General features: G+C 40.7%; 1 protein-coding gene across 3 annotated transcripts in view; it reads right to left on the bottom strand.

The window, feature by feature from the left end:
* The window catches only part of CAP2 (cyclase associated actin cytoskeleton regulatory protein 2), a 163,065-nt gene that overhangs the window by 79,532 nt on the left and 59,619 nt on the right, over positions 1-23,914 (bottom strand). For 2 of the 3 annotated variants that reach the window (XM_008976774.5, XM_034961507.4), the window contains exon 4: positions 15,023-15,100. The exons of the other annotated variant lie outside the window; for it this stretch is intronic. In XM_008976774.5, coding sequence (XP_008975022.1) covers positions 15,023-15,100 — 78 coding nt within the window. The remainder of the gene's footprint in view (positions 1-15,022; positions 15,101-23,914) is intronic. 3 annotated transcript variants of the gene reach the window in all.

The following is a 23,914-nucleotide window of genomic DNA, read 5'->3' as shown; positions in this document are numbered from 1 at the left end:
AGCACTTTGAGAGGCTGAGGCGGGTGGATTGCTTAAGCTCAGGAGTTTGAGACCAGCCTGGCCAACCTAGCGAGACCCTGTCTCTACTAAAAATACAAAAAAAAAGTAGGTGTAGTGGTGCACGTCTGTGGTCCCAGCTACTCGAGAGGCTGAGGTGGGAGGATCATTTGAGCCTGGGAGGCGGTGGTTGCAGTTAGCCAAGACCACGCTACTGCACTCCAGCTTGGGTAACAGAGCAAGACCTTGTCTCAAGGAAAAAAAGCAACTGAGGGGTCATTATAGGATTGCAATAGATACAGCCTATCTAAAAGAGTAAATGTTTATGACCCAAGCAACATAAAATTTTATATATTATACATAATTATTATTAATGATATATAATTAATATATTTATATATTATATGTATTTCATATATATGAAAAGTGGAAAATGCAAGAAGTAAAATTAGTAATTATATAAGTTAAAACTCTGTTTAGGACATACCTGAACAACTAAACAAAGAACAGAAGCAAAGTTAAAAATTGTAATCATTAAGAAAAAACTAACAGTTACACGAAACAACCTAAATGACAGGATTACATTTAAATCACAGTTTCTTTTCAAGAAAAATAGATCTTCCCCCAAAATTAATCACAAAGATCTATGCTATTCCTTATATACATGGGAACAATAGTTTTTTCATAAGCAATCCATAGGTCAGGACATAATTATGGGGAGGTTTCAATGATGATCTTGTTAAGTATGAATCTCCTCTGTGCATCCCCTAAGTATGGGGAGAAAACCCTCTTCCAGACTCCTTGAGTTTCTCTTACTGTAAAAAGTAATTAGGGTTGACTTTCCACAGACAGAAAGACAAGAGGAGGTTTTCAGAGACTCATTTAATAAGTGATCTTGGGAAAAGATCTTAATCATCTCAAATATCTGGGGTCTGGCTGGTTTTGGATGGTTTATTCATTTTGTCTCCTGTTGAGCACTCGTTATGAGCACTGGACACAGATAGTCAATGTAAAGGAAACAACTAAGTTTAGGGTAACCTGACTCGAAATAAAGGTGCAAAAATAAGTCAAGGAAATGAAAGTGGCCGGATGACACGCTGTAACAGCGCAGGCAGCCCTGCATCTCACAGTTACACTCTTTTCATTACTGCCTTGCTACTAATTAACACCTACACTTCAGCTTCCCTGCCTTGGAGGCTGCAAAAGATGGAGAAAGAAAGAAGAAAATAAGGCCGGGCACGGTGGCTCACGCCTGTAATCCCAGCACTTTGGGAGGCCGAAAGGCCGGGCAGATCACCTGAGGTCAGGAGATTGAGACCATTCTGGCCAACATGGTGAAACCCCGTCTCTACTAAAAATACAAAAAATTAGCTGGGAGTGGCTACACACCTGTAGTCCCAGCTACTCAGGAGGCTGAGGCAGGAGGATCACTTGAACCTGAGAGGCAGAGGTTGCAGCGAGCCGAGATTGCGCAACTGCACTCCAGCCTGGGCAGCAGAGCGAGATTCCATCTCAAAAAAAAAAAAAAAAAAGAAGTAAGAAAATAAGACCAAAGCAGTTCAGAGAAGTATTGTGGGGAAAAGTTCTAAGGTGCATAGCCACATGATCAGCACAACTCCCTCCCTCATTCTAACTGACAAGCCACAGGGATAGGATTATCTTTCTCTATCCTCTCTCCTCACATACTTCCTGTTGTTCTCGTCTTTCTCCTTTTCCCATTTAAGCCTTGGGAGATGGCAGAACAAAGAAAAGTTGAATGAAAAGACCAGTGCCAAGGGAGCCCTCCCCAGTGCACTCCTGGGTACAGCCTCAGAATGCTGTGATTCTTTGATTGTTACTTCTGAAAAAGATAATCCAATCTCAAGCATGGTATTAGAGAATTACAGAATGATTTTGAACATATCTGTCCAGGCCAGAGAAATGCTATCAAGAGAGGAAAAGACAAGAGCTCTCACTTAATCACAAAAAATATTTTAAAAATATGGGTGGTCCAGTGCTTTTCTATGAAAAGACATTTCAAATTCTAAAGAGTCAAATAAAATTATTATTGATGATTATTTACTATGGCCATCCATCATCAGCTTCAGATAGGTAAGTTATGATATAGACTTTTTTATGAGCTGTACTGCAGTTAGAATTCATTAGCAACTCTCATAATCAATGTGAACACTATATTTTAACCACTTTACAGGACATGGAGCCACATTTTCCCATTTTAAATAATTAGAAAGGTTTTAGTTGTATCTTGGTTTGTATGATGTATAGTTTGTCCTGTCTGTGCTTAATTTGCTGTCAAGCTGGTAAAATATGAAGCTTCAAATTACAACCCTGCTCGTATGGGAAATATAATCCAATTATGACTATCCAAGAGGAATCCTGTACACATTCAACTATAGGATATTCAGCCAAAGAAAATGATGGGACTCCTGTTGTTCAAGTCATTTAAATCCAATTTGTGTGATGTGTTGGTCATTATTCTATATAGAGAGTCCATCTGCACAGAGACAGGATAAACCCTGAAGTTCTTCTGCGCTGTAGTTTCTGTAGTTCAAGCTGCATAATTACCATCTTCAGAGGACTGACATTGGACATTCACAACAATTTCATTGCCTGAAGAAAGTACCATTTTCCACAATTTACATGAAAACTCTGCACAGGGAAGAATCCATCTAATTGGAACATTTTTCAGCAGCATTTAAATATCAGGCCAGCTGGATCTCCACAGCCCATGTGAATTTAATCAGCACATTCTTCCCAGAACCTATATTCTATAGTCATTGAAGGCTTGAGCGACATCTGTCACCCAAATCTGGTTGCCGTCATTTCTCATCGTTAGCGCCACACATCTAGAAATGAACCATTCCGTGGTCCCCTCAAAGGCATTCATTTAGTAAAAGGGGTTGTAAGAGAAACAAACCTTTGAAATGAAATGCCTCACCAACACCATCTCGCTTGTTCTTCTCTAATCTTCCCATTTCCCATAAGGAATACTCTTTCAAGGCTGATCCAGGACTTACATGTTACCAGTTATGCTGTCAATTGATAACTAAGTCCTTACCAAATACACCTCCAAATATCAAGTTCCTTTTCAGTAAAAGATAACAGCATCACCAAACGACAATGTCCCTCCTTCACTCAGTTCCCTTCCCTGAACCACTGTAATCCATGAACCTAGCTTTTCTTTCTTTCTTTCTTTCTTTTTTGAGACAGAGTCTTGCTCTGTTGCGCTGGCTGAAGTGCAATGGCGCGATCTCAGCTCACTGCAACCTCCGCCTCCCAGGTTCAAGTGATTCTCCTGCCTCAGCCTCCTGAGTAGCTGGGATTACAGGTGCACATCACCACATCCAGCTAATTTTTGTATTTTTAGTACAGACAGGGTTTCACTATGTTGGTCAGGCTGGTCTCAAACTCCTTACCTTGTGATCCGCCCGCCTCGGCCTCCCAAAGTGCTGGGATTACAGGTGTGAGTTACTGTGCCTGGCCGAACCTAGCTTTTATTCCTCAAACAAAACAAGTGACTCGGAACCCGAGCCTCTCTTCTCATCAAACTTGGCATCTAATAAAAAATATTGTGAAGACCACAATATGTCAGAAAAGCAAAGAGATATCAACTCTAAAGATCCCTGAGGCTCTGCAAATCTTGTTGAGGGTATGGAAAATATGCACAAAAAAATAACAGTAGAAGTGTTTCTAAAATAACAGTTATTTCAGAAGTTACTTGTTGTTTGACAGAGACTACTACATAGGTGCTGAGGAAGTTCAAATAACATCATCCCGACCTTATTTTCCAAAGTATGTTCTCATACAAATGAAATAATAGATGTAGACGTGCTAAGTGCTCTGACTACTATAGAGTAGGCATGCAATAAATACTTAGTGAAAGAAAAGCCTGAAAAATAAATTAATGGAGTTGAGGAAATTAAAGAGGGATGCAGTATGTAAGATGAACAGGGACTGACAAAGATCTGAAGCAACTACTTACAGGCAAATTTGTCTAACAAACGATTCCAGATATGGAAACACTAGTTCTCAAAGCAGTGGATGAACCAAAACCTGACATGCCCATTTTTTTTTCCTGTTTAGTTATGGGAAAAAAATATCAAACAAGAAGGACATTTTCGAGGTGTTTGCCACTATAAACTTAAGCATGAAGCTGCACTAGGGGAAGGGATTTGGAGAATAGAACAAAAAAAAACAAAAAAACACTGTTTTTTTCCTCTGTCTTGATTAGTTTGAAAAATGTCTTTCCTCTTAAATAAACAGACATCAGCTAATCAGGGGAGGGGCTAAAAAATGGAAAGTGGTAAACTTTGGTCTTTATTATTCTGGCAATGTTGACTAGCTAGTTCAAAATTTTGTTTTCAAATCTCTGGAAGGCAGAGTGTATTTCAATTAGCTTGGTTTACAGCAGTTTGTCTTCTCCTAAAGATAATTATATAAAATTTATTTAGATTATTTGTAGTTTTAGTACTTATGGAAGTGCCTGCATTTTCAATTAAGAGCTAAATATACAAATTAAAAGTACTGCACAGTGAAGCTTCAATCGAGCCCTCACTGGTTGGTGCACATAAACACTAATATCAAATGATGGTTTTGTCATGTGATCCACCCCCCAGCACATACAAATATAGAACATGACCATAAAAAGTAACGAACCATGCCCTCTGCTAAGTAATTTATGACAGCAGATCCAGACTGGAATGCCAGCTGGAATTACCTTCTCCTTGCCTTCAATTTTCACATATACAGCTTTGTACAGATGACAGAAGCTATGTTCTACAAAGAGGATCTAAGTTAAGGCTGCTGAAACAATTAACAAGTAGCAAATCCAAATAAAAGGTCAAAATATGTTTGGCTTTTAAAAAGATTTGTTGAATGACACAGTGACCTCTTTCTAAATTACTTTTTGATTCAGGTCATGAGAGAAAAACTTGCAACTCTTACACTTTTTATATCAGATTGGTGGTGGCTAAGCAAGCAAATATTGAGCTTCACAGTGTAAAATGATATATCGTTGATAATTATTTTATTAAAAACACAGTGACCTCAATATTTAACTAAATGGAGAATAAAAAATTCCCTAGTCAAATATTAGTACATACACAGTTTTATCATTTATGTAGCATTTGCCATCAAGGCAGTCTGGAATTCTAACGAACTTAGTATGGAACAGTTGATCAAACAAAGGACATTATCCTTCTTTATTAACCTTTACCCCTCAGATAATCTCTTGAATCCCCAGGGTGTGATAACCACCTCACTTCCTTTGGGCAGCCATTCATTATCTAATTCATGTCTTATACAAAGAGAGATGAGCTAATGTGCCTTATCAGATTAAAAAAAAAAAAAAAGGTCACCATGAGTGATGTTCCAACAGGACAGGATCTTAGCAAATCCCTTCTGCCTCCACAGTCCTGGGTTTCTAAATACCTATAAAGCTACCAACTCATAGTCACAGCTCACAGGCTCACCCACAGCTTTATGTTGCTAAAGCAAACAGTCTGGGCAGAAGAATGACAGAATTACTCTCTTTTCTGATTACCTCCCTCTCTGCATCCTGATAAACTAATGATTAGCTTTCCTGTTGGGATTCAGCCCTGACTGGGTAGCTTCAGGCTGTCAACTCAAGCAAACCCTGATGATATCACACAAACCCCTGCCTCTCCTTCCTTCCCTGGTGTTTTATTGTGTGTTAACCAGCATCTACATCCAGCACGGGCAGTAGCCCTCACATGCTAGCCACCATGTAATTACCAAGGTAATTCTCTTGCCATTGGAAGGCTCATAGGAAAAGGAAAAAAGCCTTCTTTTTGCCTCACTTCTCCACCTTCTGCTACTCAGAAAGCTGCTGTTTACATAAAAGCAATCTTGTAAGTATCAGAATGCAATTGGTTTTTACCTATACTACATAAATTATATTTAAGCAGATATTTTAGTTGAACTTAAACTAATACACTTCTCCAGAAATTAAAAGCATATATTGCCTTTGGGTGCTTTTGTGTTGGTAGTGAAGAGAGCCAACCCATTCAGCACTATTAACAGAGCAGAAACTTACGCATATTTATGAAGTGAGACTATCGAGGTAATTTGGAAAAGCTCATAAAGTGAGTCACTGGTTTAGATTCTAAGGTGCTACTCCTTCCTGAAACTGTCAATCCAGACCACTGGGAAATACCACGGCTAAATGGCTAAACGGAAACATAACTAAGCGTGATACAAAGAATGAAACCTTTTTTTTTTTTGAGACGGAGTCTGGCTCTGTTGCCCAGGCTGGAGTGCAGTGGCGCAATCTCGGCTCACTGCAAGCTCCACCTCTTGGGTTCACGCCATTCTCCTGCCTCAGCCTCCTGAGTAGCTGGGACTACAGGCACCCGCCACTATGCCTGGCTAAATTTTTGTATTTTTAGTAGAGACGGGTTTCACTGTGTTAGCCAGGATAGTCTCGATCTCCTGACCTCGGGATCCGCCCGCCTCGGACTCCCAAAGTGCTGGGATTACAGGCTTGAGCCACCGTGCCCGGCCTAACTTTTTTACCTTTTACTTCTCTTGTAGTTTTTTTCTACTTCCAAGATCAATGAAACCGATATTTAAAAATCCATTAAAAATCCTTGCTGTGCACATATAATTAACAGTAGTTAATCAACAGAATATTTTCTTCATGCCTTTGTATTAAGAAAAACCCAACTTCATAGCAATATTTCAAAATAGACATTTCATTTCACATTAGGGCCAGAATTACTTTATTGCATTATGTTATCTGTCATATGGCCCTTGACAACAGAACTTAGCAGCACTAATCATGGCCAAATCTTTCAGGAAGATTCAGCAATTCTGATTGAGCAATGCTATGACATTTTCTGGGCATGGACTTAAGAAACACTTGGGAGTTTGGCTCTGTGTTCCTTCGTTTGCTTTTCCTTTGCAATTTCTAGACCTGCCACTAGCACCAAGTAATTTACCCAAGGTATGCTCTGAGATCAGTCACGTGATTACTTTGTTTGGCATTTTAAAATACTGGACAATAACTTGACACCTTATAGTTATGGTAAAACATTTTATAGGGAAAAAGTATAAACTCACTGTAGTTAAAAGAAATTTTGAAATATCGCATACATACATAGATACATCTATTTATACCCAAGTGCAATAAAAATTCAGCTGTTAGATTTCAAAGTCTTTCTTGTCTTTCCCTGGACAGCTAGAGAAATGGGGTATTAGTCTGGAAAATCCCTATGAGTTTTTGGAAAGACAATACATTTCCACAGAGAAAGAGCTCATTTTAGCCAAACCAAGTGACTCACTCTGGTGGACTGGCCAAATGCTCACCAAATCTGTTACTTCTTCCTTCCAGGCATAGAGGTGGGTTAAATTCCCCAGTCTCCTTTGCAGCTAGGAATGACCAGAAGGCTGAATGAAGGTGAGGTGACGTAGGCCATTTCCAAGCCCAGCCCATAAAACCTTCCTGCATTCTCTTTTCCAATTCAATGGCTGAGGAATTAGAGGAGTTGGGTGCCCCAAGATGGAAGAAGCCTGGACCCTGAACTACCATGTGGAAGAATGGCAACCAAAAACACTGGAGCAGACCTTATGTGAACAAGAAAAAAAATCTCCTCTGTTAAGCCTTTGAGATTTGGGGACTTTTTGCTAAAGCAGTCAGACAACACTGACTAATAATGAACTTTTCTAGTCAGTCACATGACCCTCGCCTGCTTTTTCTCATTTAATCCTCACAATAACCCTTTGAGATAGGAATTATTTGTTATCCCTATTTTAAAGACAAGAAAACACGGGCTTAGAAAGTTTAACTGCCTTCCCCCAAGTGGGTAACTTGACAAGTTGGTTTGGTTACAGTGGGTCAGTGGATTACCAAGTTAATTCTCCAGTAGATACCGAGAAAAAGATAGAAGATTCTCAAACTTAGAAGACATAGATGAATTCGTTTTTCTTGCATTTGGATTAGCAGAGCTAATGAGTAGAAAATGTGAAATTCAAATCCAAGTAGGCCCAAGTCCAAAGTTTCTGCTCTTGACAACCCTCACAAATTAATATGTTTTATTAAAATCCTGAACATATTTATGCCCACTAATAATCTGGATCTCTCATGCATCTAAATAATTAGCTTAAGTCCTAAGATCACTGCCGCTAGGCTTTTTTGCTTAGTTTAATGTGAACAAATTATTAACAAATTTGATGACTGCTCCATGCCTTAGAAAATCCTTATGGAGAAAGTGCTGAGCGGAGGACTGTGCTGGGCATGTGCATTCACTCAGAGATGGAGGAACAGCCAAGAAGGTTCACTAACCTTCCTTCTCCATCTAATTTTTCAGATTGTATAAACAATGAAAGGAAAGAGAATCAGTTTTAGATGCCTGCTTTATGCACAGGAAGGCACTATTTCCCTTTAAAGTACAAGTTCAAATAAAGACAAGAAAAGGAGAGGGAGGATAGTAGAAACGCGCTCTCTCTCTCTCTCTCTCTCTCTCTCTCCCCCTTATGGAGGAATACAGAACTCAGACTTCCTAGATAGAATAAAACCTACCGGGCAGCCAATGACCATAAATCATCTTCCCTGAAGTTGAAAAACTTAAGATTAATTTTTTCTCTATGTGCAGGTACATATTGATTCCATGCAAATACACACACACACAGATACACACACACACAGACACACATAGACACACACAGACACACACACACACAGAGATCATTTCACTGTCAGGTCTTAGCAGCACGAGAAATGCTAGAGAAAATAGGGAAAGTGTGAAGGCAGCAGAAAGCCTGCTGTACTTATGGCCCATCAGCTATAGTTCTCCAGCCTCCGGGTGCTTCTCTTCTGCTCCTGCAAACTACTCAGGGTTAGACTGGTGGGACATCAGTGGGAGACCTCCCAGGAATTCCCCGAATGATAGTCTTCCTTGGGGTGGTGCCCATCAAGGCATCAGATGCGTGGTTTACAAAAGGTTACCTCTGCAGCTCAGGCGAGAGTTTTGGAGTCACCCATGGTTAAAATTGTTAACACTCTTGTTTTCTCATCTCTCCCAGGTGAGGTGAGGTGAGGTGGCCTCAGGCCAAAAAACACTTGTTCATGTCAACTGAACACTTTCTACAATTTTATTTTGACATACAACTCTTATAAATGACGTGTAGTGTGGCTCTTACATGTAAGGTCTGCAAAAAGGACTCTGGATAGTGAATAAAGGAATGGGTCCAGGTCTACATCCTGGGGCTGGATTATTAATGTATCACTGAATATTGTTTTTTATGTTTGAGAACTAGAAATAACATACTTCCCCTATACTCACCTGCTGTAAAAGTAAATGAATAGTTGAGCAAGCCAGGGTGGGGGCTTCTTGGCCATTTTCCATGTGAGAATCCTTCCATCAACTGGAAGAGGATGGGCTTGACAAATTCTAGACTATAAGAATTATAAGTACTGTAAGAACTGGGCCATTCTTTTGCTCAAAGATTATTTACGTAAAATACAACAAAGGGGGACAAGAAAAGCTGAGATGTTTTGCAAATATTTTATAATGTGTTTTATGTCATGAGCATGTAATAAATCAATGAGAAAGGTGCTTCTGAACTGCAAGGTGTGACCACTAGTGCATCTTAAGATCAGTTCAGTGGGTCATGACCACAGCACAGCATAGACTAGAAGAAAAATGTCAGAATGCAGCACACATGGTAAGAATACTGTTTTGTGAAACTGGGTGGTGAAGTAAAATATCCTTTTTTCTGTGGGTCAAGGCCAAAATGCTGGAATGTCCTAGTATTAGAGAATGCAAGAGACCTGTTTCTTCATTGCCAAAGTGAGAAAGGAAATTTGAAATTGGGGGTCACCATTGTCAATCAGGGCTGTCAATGAATCCTTTATCCGGCTTCTGCCAGGATAGATGGAAGGGTGAAGGTGGAGGAACTGAAGGGCACATTGTGGTCTACGGCCTGTGGTCTTATTAAAAAAAAAAATTCAACATGGATAGAACTGGAGATTGTTATGTTACGTGAAATAAGCCAGGCACAGAAAGGCAAACATTGCATGTTCTCACTTATTTATGGGATCTAAAAATTAAAATAATTGAAATCATTGACATACAGAGCAGAAGGATGGTTACCAAAGGCTGGGAAGGGTAGTGGGGGAGCTGAGGCGGGGAGGTGGGGATGGTTAATGAGTAAGAAAATAGTAGTTAGAAAGAATGGATAAGGCCTACTATTTGATAGCATAACAGGGTGACTGTAGTCAATAATAATTGCACATTTTAAAATAACGAAGAGTAGGCCGGGGGCTGTGGCTCATGCCTGTAATTCCAGCACTTTGGGAGGCCGAGGCGGGCGGATCACGAGTTCAGGAGTTCAAGACCAGCCTGACCAACATAGTGAAACCTCATCTCTTCTAAAAAATAGAAAAATTAGCTTGGTGTGGTGGCGTGTGCCTATAATCCCAGCTACTCAGGAGGCTGAGGCAGGAGAATTGCTTGAAGCTAGGAGGCTGAAGTTGCCGTGAGCCAAGGTAGCACCACTGCACTCCAGCCTGGGTGACAGAGCAAGATTCCGTCTCAAAAAAACAAACAAACGTTAAGAGTATAATTGGGTTGCTTGCAACACAAAGGATAAATATTTGAGGGGATGGATACCCCATTCCCCGTGATGTGGTTATTATGTATAGCATGCCTGTATCGAATCATTTCATGAACCCCATAAATACATATGCCTACTATGTACCCACAAAAAGTTTTAAAAAATTCATTACCTTAGAGTTCAGCAACAAGGGAATTGAGAGAATCCCTATTAGTTTTCTATTGCTGTGTTACAAATTACCACAAACTCAGTGGCTTAAAACAATATCCATTTATCAACTCACAGTTTCTGCAGATCAGAATTCTGGGCCAAGGCAGAGCTAGGTTCTCTCTCAGGGTCTCACAAGGCTGACATAAGCCACAACCGACCACTCATGTTGGTTTAGTTTTGCCTTATGCTGTGGCAGCAAGAGTGGTCACTTGCATTCATTAGCAGGATCCAAGGGACTCCCTGGAAGGTTCTCCAGCCCTGAAAGATCTTCCCTCCCCAATGCCCAAAACTCCTATTAAAGATTAATTCTATACTCTTTTCTCTCAGAGCCCTGTTACAACACTAAGTAAATAATTATATGAGTCATTATTTAGTAACTCATCCACTAGATACTAAGCTGACTTGCAACAGATAGCTATATAGTGTGCACAAGAAATAAACCTCTGCAGTTATCCATCACTAAGATTTTAGAGATGTTTGTTACTGCAGCATAACACGGCCTACTTTGCTAGAGAAATGGTAGGAGAAGAGAATATGAATTCGAGATTTGACTACCAAGGGATTCTGTGCTTGTTGGGATTGTGGATGGCAATGACTAAAGTCTTGCTGCTCAATGTGTAGTGAGAAATCAGCGGCACCAGCATCGCCAGGGAGCCTGTTAGAACTACAGACTCTTGCACCCCACTTGAGACCAACTGAATCAGACTCTGCACTTTAACAAGATCTCCAGATGATTCAAATGAATACTGAAGTTTGAGAAGCAGTGGTCTAGAGACCGTTGGAAATGAAATTCTGAAGCACCTGAAATAAATCTGAGCTTGAATTGTAACAGTGAGAGCCATCCATACAGCACAGGAACCAAAGTGTGGTCTCTGGACGAGGAGTATCACATCACCTGGGAACATTTTAGAACCGCAGAGTCTTGGGACTCAACCAAGACCTACTGAATTGGAAGCTCTGTAAGTGGGGCCCAGCAGTCTGAGTTCTGACAACCCTCCAGGGAACTGTCATGCACGCTAAAGTTGGAGAATCGCTGTTGTATGTCAATGAGAGCTGAAATTACAGCAATTAATTCTCTTCCTCCTGAAAGAAGGAGGACAGTAAGACACAAATGGTTATAATAATTGTTCCTATGAGAAAATATGATCTGCATTATGATACTGATCTTTAAGATGCATCTTCTAGAATGCATACTGGGTGGATCAAGGTCTGGCCATAGACTGTTTTCACCACTGTGGCAATTGTTATGACAGACGCAGTTGACAGCAATGACTTGAGCATACCCTGAGAGTGATCTTGTACGGCAGATCCACCTGAATGTGTGTTCAGAGTCTGCAACTAAGGAATCTGGGAGTGGCCAACCTGGAGATCCATTGCTCTTCTATGAGGAACATTTGAGCCCCTGGGGCTTCCTGGGGAACGCTGTGGAACACTGGCCATATGGGAGATGGAGGCCTTTTGTTTTAGGTTAAATGAAGGTTACCAGGTGGAGGTTGTTAGAGGGAGGATGTTACATGAAAATGCTATATAAATTACACGCCTTTTGCAAGTGGTTGTAGTTCTCCTGTCCAGCCCTCTGCTACTGGACTCTCTCCCCTGTATGCAAGTCCCCAATAAACCCCAGGTCTTTTCTGCTGGTTCTGGGTCTCTTCTTCAGCCTCTTGAGCCTGTACCATCCCCACTGGAGTGGACAGGGGTTCTGAACAACACGTGGTGATCACTCAGGTCTGCTTTTCTGTCAGGTGGAAGTAGTAGGACGGTGTTCTGAATAAAGAGGAAAAGGAAGTAGAGAGAAGGGCCAGGAAGGGAGGTAGGCATCATAAGCTTGCTCTGCATTTTCCTGGTCCTGGTCCAGGCCTTATTGCACATGGAGCACTGTGGTAAGTGCTGCCAGACATTTCCAGTGCATGCCTCCCTGGGAACCAGTTTCCCTCCCCTTTATCAATAATTCAATAGAGCCAGGCACAGCGGTTCATGCCTGTAATAACAACTCAGGAGGCTGAGGTGGGAGGATCACTTGAGGCCATGAATTTGAGACTACAATGAGTTAGGATTGCACCACTGCACTCTAGCCTCGGTGACAGAGCAAGAGCAAGAACCCATCTTTAAAGAAAGAAAAGAAAAAAAAGAGAGAATGCAGTAGAGTAAGAAAGGGAAACTGTAGATATGACCCAAGAATCTGCACAGCCACATGCTAGGCCACACAGTGTCCCTGACCATGGCTCATGCTGGAATGCCACAGACCCAATGCATTCATTCATCGTTCATTCACTTACATTTTCATCCAATATTTAGTGAGTGGCTTTTTTGTCTAAGGCCTGCAAAGCCATTGGAGAGGCCTCTTGTTCTGAGGCTTAGGGAAGGGATGGAGTGGTAACCCAGTGAGGAAAGTCACAGTTCTTCTTCTACCTGAGAATCTCAATTGGACCACCTCTCCTCCCACTTCACAGAAAAGGCAGGCTAAGGCTGAATCTACAACACATCGCTTTGTGATTTCCCAGTTTCATTTTGCTCTTCTGCAAAGCAGAGATTGAGAAGAGCAAGGAGGAAAATGCATCCATGGTGGAACACGGAATATTTTCATCTCTACAGAGCCTCCTACCTAGGCTGTGAGCTAACTCCTTTCACGTGGAGGGAGGTGATATATCCATCTCGGGTCGGGGCTGACAGCTCTGGTTAAAAGTCAGAATCACCCGTGAAGCCCATAGAAATCTCAAAGCACAGGCCACTCCTCAGACCAATGAAGTCAGAGTCCCTTGGGTTGGGACCCAGGTACTGGTATTTTTTAAAATTTTGCAGGTGATTCTACTGCACAGCATGGCTGGGAATGTCCGTTCCAGGGAGGGTCTCAGGTCTCCGGTCTTGCCTCTTTATGGAGCTGAGTGTCATCCCCTGAAGGTCAAAGTTCTGGATCCCCAGGATTCTTAGCTCAAAATTTTCAATTTCAGGAGTTTGTTTTATAATTCAAAGTGAGTTATTACATTTAAGCTATTGTGTCATAACATATGCTCAATTTATTTTTTATTTATATAAATGTTCTTAAACTTCGGATGCAGAATATTTAGTCAAAATAACAATTTTTATTTTTTTCTGATAAAACAAAGTATGCTGGTAGTGCAACTACTTTTTAATGAATAATTTCATTCGTGACACAATCAGCATTGTCAAAAGTTGTTATTATGAACCCTTGGTAGAGGGAATGCAGTTATTTGCATGATACAATGTCAGTAGTTTGGGCAGGTGGTGATCACGCTTTGGTTTAGAGAATCGGAAATTTTCAGGGCCTGGGGAATGAGATGGACCTCCGCCAACCATTAATTTGCTCTTAACATCTGTTCTCACAATTTGATTCCTTCTGTATTAAAATTTACCATGGGCCTTACTTGGTAATTTTACAATAGATTAAAAGTTGTTAAAATTACTACATTGGTAATATTGTTGCAGTTAGCATCAGATCCTCTAACACCTCTAAATATCTTTAACCTAAGAAAAGTTCATTCATATTTATGGTGGAAGAGAAAGGCGAGATGGACTATACCTAAGTTCTTATAGAGTCATGAAAACTCTTTCCAATTTTGGTGTTTTGAGAATGAGGATCAGCAGCATGGGCATCACCCAGGAGCTTATTAAAAAGCAGAATCTTGGGACACGATCCAGGCCTGATGAACCAGAAACTGCAATGAAGCTCTGTAGACGACCCATAAACACAAAACACTTAACCACCGATTTAGCCCATCTACGCTACTTAGGAAATAGGAGCTAATAAAATCCATACATGGAGGTTAGAGATGATCATAGATGTGAACAGTCTTTGGTAACAAAGCAGCTCAAAATCTGAGCTAAAAATTAGTTATAAACATTTCCTTGATTATAAAAAGGTTGTGAGACTAGTATAAAGATCACACAAGTCAACTCACCTTTTAAACTGGTAATGTCCATTTGTTACAGTAAGAATTTGGCCATAATGATATATTAGTAGTAAGAAGACACATTGCTTTTTTTCTTTCTTTTTTTTTCGCAAATGGCATACTTAAAAAAAAAAAAACTTGTCTACTATTAATGAGATTAGGAGAGAGAAGAATTGTTCTATACCATGATCCAGATTAGAGACAGAACATACACGTGCTATAAGTCTCATTTTTAGGAGGTCGACTATAATAAATGCTTCTGTTGCCTCCTTGTTTTCCATCTTACACTGCCCATACCCTGGGACACCTTCCCTCTCAGGACACTCTCTTACCTCGTGGGGTTGTTGGTACTGAGAGGCCATCAGAAGGAAAGCCCGCTGGGCCTGGAAAGCACTGTGCACCATTTCTGCCTGGGAACAAAGAGGAAGATGGCAGTTTCAATGTTTGACTCCTAAAAATTGTTACCATATAATCTGGCAATTCCACCCGTAGGTATATACCCAAGAAAAATGAAAATATATCTTCACACAAAAACTTGTAAATGAATGTTCGTAACAGCATCATATAATAACCAAAACATGGGAACAACCCGAATATCCATCAACTCATGAACCAATAAACAAAACGTGATATATCCATACAACAGAATATTATTCAGCATGAAAAAGAGACAAGGTACTGACACCTGCTACGACATAGGTGACCCTTGAAAACATTACGCTGAGTGAATGAAGTCAGTCGCAAAAGAGTACATTTGTATGATCCCATTTATATAAAATGTCCAGGAGAAGCAAATCTATAGAGACAGAAACCACTACAGAGGAGTGGGTGCTGGGGCTGCTGGGAGGGAGGAATGGGGAATGAACTGCTAATGGGTATGGGGTTTCTTTTGGGGGTGGTGAAAATGTTCGGGAAATAGACAGTGATGATGGTTTCAAAACTTGGTGAATATACTGAATCATACACTTCAAAAAGATGAATATTATGACATGTGAATTATATTTCAATAAAGCTGTTAAAAAATGTTTGAGCCCCAAAGTGCACTTGTTTTCAAAGCCTGTCTCTCTCTTATCCTCTTTCACACTGTGCCTACATTCTATTCTACACCTTCTAGAGGAAAGAGAATTGTCCCTTAAGCCATCCCCATTTAGATATGCTCACTGAAAGCCAGTGGCTTCTAATCATTAAGATGGGCCCAGGAGAGATGTCAGTGCCATTTGGGCCCTGGTAGAGGGGGCCCCACCTGGACTCAACACCCCATAAGGAGACATGTAAGCAGGAATGGCCTCAAACACATATTCTCTTACCTTCACCCTTGACTCGTTCAACTAATTTGTTAATTTTTGTGGGGTTTTTTTGGTTCTTTTTTCTTTTTTTGTTATGTTAATTTTTTTTTTTTTTTTTTTTGAGACGGAGTCTCGCCCTGTTGCCCAGGCTGGAGTGCAGTGGCATGATCTCGGCTCACTGCAAGCCCCGCCCCCCAGGTTCATGCCATTCTCCTGCCTCAGCCCCCCGAGTAGCTGGGACTACAGGCGCCCGCCACCACGCCTGGCTAATCTTTTTGTATTTTTAGTAGAGACGGGGTTTCACAGTGTTCGCCAGGATGGTCTCGATCTCCTGACCTCATGATCCGCCCACCTTGGCCTCCCAAAGTGCTGGGATTACAGGCGTGAGCCACCACGCCTGGCCTTGTTAATTTTTTAAATTAAAAAAATTACAGAAGTGTACCAAGAAAAAATATCCAGATCACCCAGGATTAACCATTTTGGCATTTTTTTCTAGTTTTTAAGAAAATTCATGCAGTTATTCTTGTAAGATAAAGCATATTGACTTGGAATAGTTTTTTTTTTTAAATGCAGAAAGTTTCAAAGATTAGGCAAGGCATGGTGGCTCATGCCTGTAATCTCAGCACTTTGGGAGGCCAAGGTGGGTGGATCACCTGAGGTCAGCAGTTCAAGACCAGATTGGCCAACATGGTGAAATCCTGTCTCTACTAAAAACACAAAAATTACCCATGCATGGTGGTGCACGCCTGTAGTCCTAGCTATTTGGGAGGCTGAGGCAGGAGAATCATGTGAACTTGGGTGGCAGAGGCTGCAGTGAGCCGAGATTGTGCTACTGCACTTCAGACTTCAGACTGGGTGACAGAGGGAGACTATGTCTCAAAAAAAGAAAAAAAAAAAGGTTTCAAAGATTACAGGGTTTTTTTGTTGTTGTTTTGTTTGTTTTTCTTTTTTTGTCTGTTTGTTTTAGAGACATGGTCTCACTCTGTCACCCAGTCTGCAGTGCAGTGGTGGTGCAATCTTGGTTCACGGAAGCCTCCAACTCTTGGGCTCAAGCAATCCTCCTGCCTCAGCCTCCTGAGTAGTTGGGGCCACAGGCGCACACCACCACACTCGGCTAACTTTTAAATTTTTTAGTAGAGGTAAGTTCTTGCTATGTTGTCCAGGCTGGTCTCAAACTCTTGGGCTCAAGCGATCCTCCTGTCTTGGTCTCCCAAAGTGCTGGGATTACAGGCATGAGCCACCATACCCAGCAAAGATTAAAGTTTTAAAAAAATGCCTCACAACCTAGAAATAATCATTAAATGAACATCATTGTAACCTCCTTTTAAGAATATATGCAGAGAGACTTAAAAAGCATACATTTTAGTTATGATTGAATAGTAGAGATGTAAATGAAAAAGAACTGTTAAACGTCAAAGAAAAGTTTCTCCACCATAATAGTTTTTATGTCCTAAAAGATCATTCTAAGGTTAAAAAAAAGATTATAAAATGTTGAGATTGGGATAATTATGTATTTGCACTCTAAAATGACATGTTATAATTCTAGATAGTATTGACTGACTTCTTGCTGGGAAAGATGAGAACATAAGTACTTACACTTTTTCCATCTCTGATCCCTATCTTCCATGGTTTTTAGTTATTATTTTTATTTTCTCCAAACTGATAGCAATAATATTCAATCTGTAGTATTAGTGTACACAGTTGTTAAGTATTAGTTCTGCATTTATGCAAACCTAATGATTCTCATCATAACTTCTCCATTTCTGAGTTATTTTTATTTTTTTTTAACTGGCCAGGCATTCATTATTGTGTATTTTCTTCAACAAGCTCTCAAAGTTGTTTTAGTTCTTTCAGGTTGAAGCATGTCTCCCTGTTGTCTTTATATTTTAACAAGATCTTGATGGAATATAATATCCTTGGGTCACTTTCTCTCTCCATTTTCAGAGAGCGTGGCCCCAGATGTGGCAATGGTGACATCTGAGACTAGCTTGATTTTTTTTCTCCCTTGTAGGAAATTGACTTATTCTGATTTGATATCTCAAGAATTATTTCTTTATCCTTGAGGTTTAATAGCTTAACTAAGATATGTTTGCGTTTTGAACATTCCATAGTATATTTCCTGGAATAGGTTTAGTCCTTTCTTCATTTCTGGGAAATTTTATCACATCTTTCAGTGTCTCTTCTGTTCCTTCTGTTAGAGTCTCTATTCAGGGACCCAATTATTATCCTCATAGTGTAGAATATTTGAATGTCTTAATATCTTTTAGAGTCTCTCTGTCTTTAATCTCCTTGTTTGTTATCTGTATTCTCTGTGATTATAAGAATACTTTTTCTATTGTTAGTAAACAAATTTTCAACAGGTCTCATAGATGTTATCATTTCTAATTTATATATCATTTTTGCATTAATGTATTTAATTCTTGATTTGTCAGACTTTAAATTTCCTTTTTCATTTCATTCTTGTTTTATCACCTTGTCTTTAGGCTATTTTAAAAATACTTTTTATAATCTTGTTAAATTCTAAGAGTACAAGTTATTTTCTTATTGAGGAACCTGTTTCTGTTCCTTAAATACTATTTTCTTCAAGGGTAAGCCCATGTCTTTCTACTTTGCATGCTAGCCTCCTTTCTGACACATTACTTGTAGCTGCGACATTGGCTCTTTCCATCTTGCACATATTTTAATTTTTTCAGATATTTTAATTTTTCTGATAAAATGTGGGTGATTCCTTGCCATCATATTGGAGATCAGCTTCTTTGCCCTTTCAAGCCAGAATCTGGGGGCTAAATGCTTTCTGCTCTCTATTCTTTAAGGCCTGCTAGAACAGGGAGAGGAAGAATTTGGCTGAGGTGATGTCCAGTCTTTATTTGTGTCTTCAAGTGCTGCTCATTCTTCTGGGAATTTGCTAAATGCCCCAAACCAGGATTCACTCACCACTCTTGGAACACGTGCCATTCGGATGGAGTGGCCCCTTCCGACTTTAGATCATTTCTCTGATTCAAAACCTAGACATGAGGGCTTTACATCTATAAACAGAAGCAGTCCATGGTGTTTTTTTCTTGCTTCATATTCTCCTTTCCTGATTTCGTTTCCCCTAAGGAATGTCTTTAAGGTGTTTTGGGGACAGGGTTAGAAATCAAAAGCCACTCAGCCACCAGTTACTAAAATGTATTGCTTTAGGTTATGGGTTTTTTGTTTGCTTACTACTAGTGAGGTGTTTTTCTTTAATTCTTTTTTTTTTTTTTTTTTTTTTTTGCTCCTTTGTGGGGAGGGAAAAATTCTGTGATTCGGTTTTATCTGGTCATGAGTTTATATTCATCTATACATAATTTCATTTTTAATCTCCTTTTTAGCTCCACATCTGTTTATGGGCAGTTTCTATCTCTCTGCAATCTTGGATGTGACTGACTTCTCTAGTAGATAGGCAAGAACTAGCTTAATACATTTTCAAAAACAGATACCAAAACAACAAAATAACAGGAGGATTAGGTTAATTTCATCCCCGTGTCAATATCAGATAATTTTCTGATAGGGTACATGTGTTAACTGGAAAATGACTAGTTTTTGTCAAACCACTTCGTATTAACGTTTTGGCATCTGACAAATGTTCCAAAACATAAATGAAATGAACGAACACCTTATTCTTGTTTCTAACATTCCTTGTCACTTCTCATCCAAGGGTATTTTTTCCCACTGAGAAGAAAATGCTTGAAATCAAACCAAGATTTGTAGACTATTTACATTTAAAATCACAAATTCAATCATCATTAACACAACAGATATAAGTCTCCTGACTGTTTAAATTAGTGTATGTTTTTCTCAAAGCCATTTTGGAGTACACCATCTTCTTTCTCTTTATCCTGGTAGCCTGATTGCTGGGATATACTGCTCAAGATCTCAAATTTTGAATATTCATTAGGGAAGAATAGATGGCTTTCAAATCTCACTGCCCTGGAGGCCATTATGACATTATGAATGGGAAGCTCTGAGCTATGCAGTATTTTTCCTTGTATCAAAACATATATTTCAGTGATTCAGAAGGACTTTTGTCGGTCTCTAATGACCACATTTCCAAATAAAAGACTACAAAATACAACTTTGCACAGCTTGGCTATAAATAAAATAAGTGCACTTTTCCCCAGCAACGATAATATAGAGGTAACATCCTCATCTATGACAAGCCTTGCAGAGCCGACTGAATTGTAGTTGCTGTGGAAACAGTAATTCAGATGGTCTGACTTCTGCAGTTAAAATTGTAGCTCAGAGGTGGCATTAACAATATTTTTGTAGTTATCCCAAGATGAGCATGATCATTAGCCTTTTTACTTTCCCTAGTAACAACATTTAGCCTGTTGCTAATAGAGCAATTTTCTGGCAGGTCTGATGAGCAAAGATGGCCAATTTCATTAATTAGTCTCTTCCTCCAAATGGTGTTTCATGGGAACAATAGAAGTTGAGGTTGGGGTGGAGAATGGCCCAATATTGAGATATCTGCTTCAACTCTCCCTTCCATTTTGCTTATGTAGACAAAACCTTTCTGAGAATTTGACTGTGTACTTCTTTCAGCTTCCTGGAACTCTGGGCATAATTAGCAGACTCTAATCTACATTCGTTTTTAACCTTATCGGTTGACATGTCAAAGGACTTTCATTCCAACTTCCGATCCACTTGCTTCTTCCTTCTGGAAAGTTCCATGAGTCCCTTCAACCAGACAGCATCCTATTTAGGAGCAATTTTACCGAACCTGCTGAGTCTGGTAACTTCAAAGGGAGAATTTGGCTCACTCAGGCAGTTCAAAACACTGTGAAAGAAAAAGCCAAACGTAGGGGTTTTCAGTAATGACAAATAATCGAGGGGTTTTGCTGAGTTTGTCCATCACATGTGTGCAGGGCTCAGAAAGCCTGGGCAACCTTTGTGGGTGAACATGTGCATCTATCTGCCTGTGAGCATGTGTGTGCAGAGAGGAAAGGGATAATTTTGACAAAGTCAAGTCTGTGCATTCTGTTTGAACTTTATCAGTTATCACACCAGCAACCGGGGTTCTCAGACAGGCTGGTGGAACATCTATTGCCGTGTGGTCTTAGGATGAAGAACAGGGGAATGAATTTCAGAAATCAGTTTAAAACCATCCTTGGGAGCCAGCAGACACTAGTGAAATATGACTTATTTCCATCTAATCCCCTCAGGAAAGACAGCTGGCTCCCTAGGGAAGCCCAGTTGATTTCTGGATACTCATCAAAGCTTTGCATTGTTTCACTGGAAGCACTACAGGCTGCAAAGTCCCATGTGGATGGCAAAATGAACAGGCACAACAGGGGGAAAGGCCACAGGCAATACTTGGAAGATGGAAAAAGCATCCACCCTGGGTGCTTGTGCTAAAGGCATTTCCAGATCCTTCTGAAACTGCATCAGCCCTCTTCTTGAGAACCAGACAGCAAAGGGAAGGGGCCCCTCTTCCTCTAAAGATGGGGGAATGGGCATCTGTGTACTCAGTGCAATTTGCAGGCCCTACTGCCAATGCCATCCTCACACACCTCCCCAGTTGGTCTACTGATGCCCTGTTTTTTGTAATTAGAGACACTGTGTTTTCAGATTTGTTGTTTAGGGTCCTCTACTCTACCCTAAAGGAAAAGTCCCTAGAGTTTCTGCCAATGAAGACGTAAAGAAGAACCTGACAGATGAAATTGAGACAAGAAATGAGCCCCCAAAAGAGGTAATAGAATGCTAAAGACAAATTTCACCCATTTCATGATTTTGCTTTAAACAAGACTGAAGATGCCTGATTTTGTAAACATGAACATAAGCACCAACCCCGTTTCTGTATCTTTTCAGAATAAGAAAGATATCTGAGTTGACATATTATGCACCTCGCAGAAGGCTTGAATCAGTGGTTCTGTGTGTCCATCAGAATCAACTGGAGGCTTTCTTAAAACTGATTGTTGAGTCGCATCTCCGGAGTTTCTGATTCGGTAGATTTGGGTTGGCCCGAGAATTTGCATTTCTACAAGTTCTCAGGTGAGGCTGATGCTTCAAGTCTGGACACTGCACTTTCAAAACCACTGGCCTAAATGATACCTCATATATTCTGTCTCTCGTTTCTATTCCATTTTCATTAGCAGATGAATTAACAAAACAGCTCAGAGGCCATCCACTACAAAACTGTTAGCAGCAGCAAATCTGTACAAGTCAGCAGCAACCACGCAGTTCTTGCTTCCTCGTAAGAAAGAATTCAACCGAGGGGCACAGGCAGAGAGAGACACTGAGGCAAGTTTGAGAGCAGGAGGGAAAGTTTATTAAAAAGTTTAGGCTGGGCGCGGTGGCTCACGCCTGTAATCCCAGCACTTTGGGAGGCCGAGGAGGGCAGATCACAAGGTCAGGAGATCAAGACCATCCTGGCTAACATGGTGAAACCCCGTCTCTACTAAAAATACAAAAAATTAGCCGGGCGTGGTGGTGGGCGCCTGTAGTCCCAGCTGCTTGGGAGGCTGAGGCAGGAGAACAGCATGAACCCGGGAGGCGGAGAGTGCAGTGAGCTGAGACTGCACCACTGCATTCCAGCCTGGGTGACAGAGCGAGACTCTGTCTCAAAAAAAAAAAAAGTTTAGAGCAGGAATGAAAGGAGGTAAAGTACACTTGGAAGAGGGCCAAGCGGGTGACTTGAGAGTTTCAAGTGTGTGATCTGCCCTTTGATTTGGGGTTCTACATGTTAGCATTCTTCCTGGGTCTGTGTCTCTTCTCCCAATTCTTCCCTCGGGGTGGGCTGTCCATATGCACACCTGCCAGCCCTTGGGAGGGACCACACGCAGTGTGTAATTTAAGTTGTGCGCATGCTCACTTGAGGCTTTTTTTTTTTTTCCTTACCAGTAGAGCATTCCTAGAGGAAGGTCATATACCAGTTAAACTCCACCATTTTGCCTCTTAGTGCTCATGCTTGAGTCTCCTTATAAGCTTAGATCTTATCAGGGCCTTATCACTAGTTTCAGGTTTTTCCTATTTATTGGGAGATTGCCGTTCCTTGGTGCCAGCTGCGACCAATTATTATTTTAGCGAGACAGTTAACAACCTCTGGACCATCACTTGATGGTGGCCTGACATTCCTGGAGCGGGGGCTCTCCTGCCCTGCTCATGTCTGACTAACAACCTACTGTAACAAAACCATGCACTCATACCATCCGAAGGGGCTCATTTCGTTCAATCCTTGCATTTTTTTTAAGTGACGGGATGAATGTCTAGAAAAAATAAAGCTCTCTGCCCAAGTGTCAAAGCTGAAGCAAGAATTCCTAAATCCTGATTCTTTCCAAGTTCTCTTTTATTGCCCAGAGAGAGACTGGAAGCATAGAAAACGGAAAAGTTTGGCAAAAGAAAATGAAAACAATGCAGATCATGAGAGCTGGATATAATTGCGTCAAGCCAATGTTCTTTTGAAACATATCAGCAAGACTGACTTCAGAGCTACTACCACTTACCTAATGGAAGAAGACAAGTGGGCAGAGTTAAGCCAGTCATGGGAACTATCACCACCCAAAAGTATTTATAAAGCAGGCACATGAGCACTTTGCCTCTCTGCTGAGCACAGGGCAGCCATGATAATGGGAGATTACAAAAGAAGAGTGAAAGGAAAGAAAACAAGACCCCAGGGTAAAAATGTGCTAATGGTGTTTGGGAGCAGAGGCTGCAGGCCGAGGACAGAATGCCTCATCACATCCCTACTCAGCCAGCGCCTGGACACTTATGTTTTTATAATCACTTCAAGAGCTCTCATTTCTTATAAAAGGCTTGGATGAGTCTAGAATTTTGCCTGGCCTCCAAAGCCCTGTACAACTGGACCCTCATCTTCTAGCGTCACGGCCACGACTCCTCTCCAAGTACCCTCTGCTCCAGTCACGGTGGTCTCCCATGCATCCCAGGGATCTGCTTGAAGGAGCCCTGAGCCGGACG

The sequence above is a fragment of the Pan paniscus genome, chromosome 5 (genome assembly GCF_029289425.2).
Source record: "Pan paniscus chromosome 5, NHGRI_mPanPan1-v2.0_pri, whole genome shotgun sequence".
NCBI lineage: Eukaryota > Metazoa > Chordata > Mammalia > Primates > Hominidae > Pan > Pan paniscus.
This window is presented reverse-complemented; position numbering and strand designations above follow the sequence as displayed.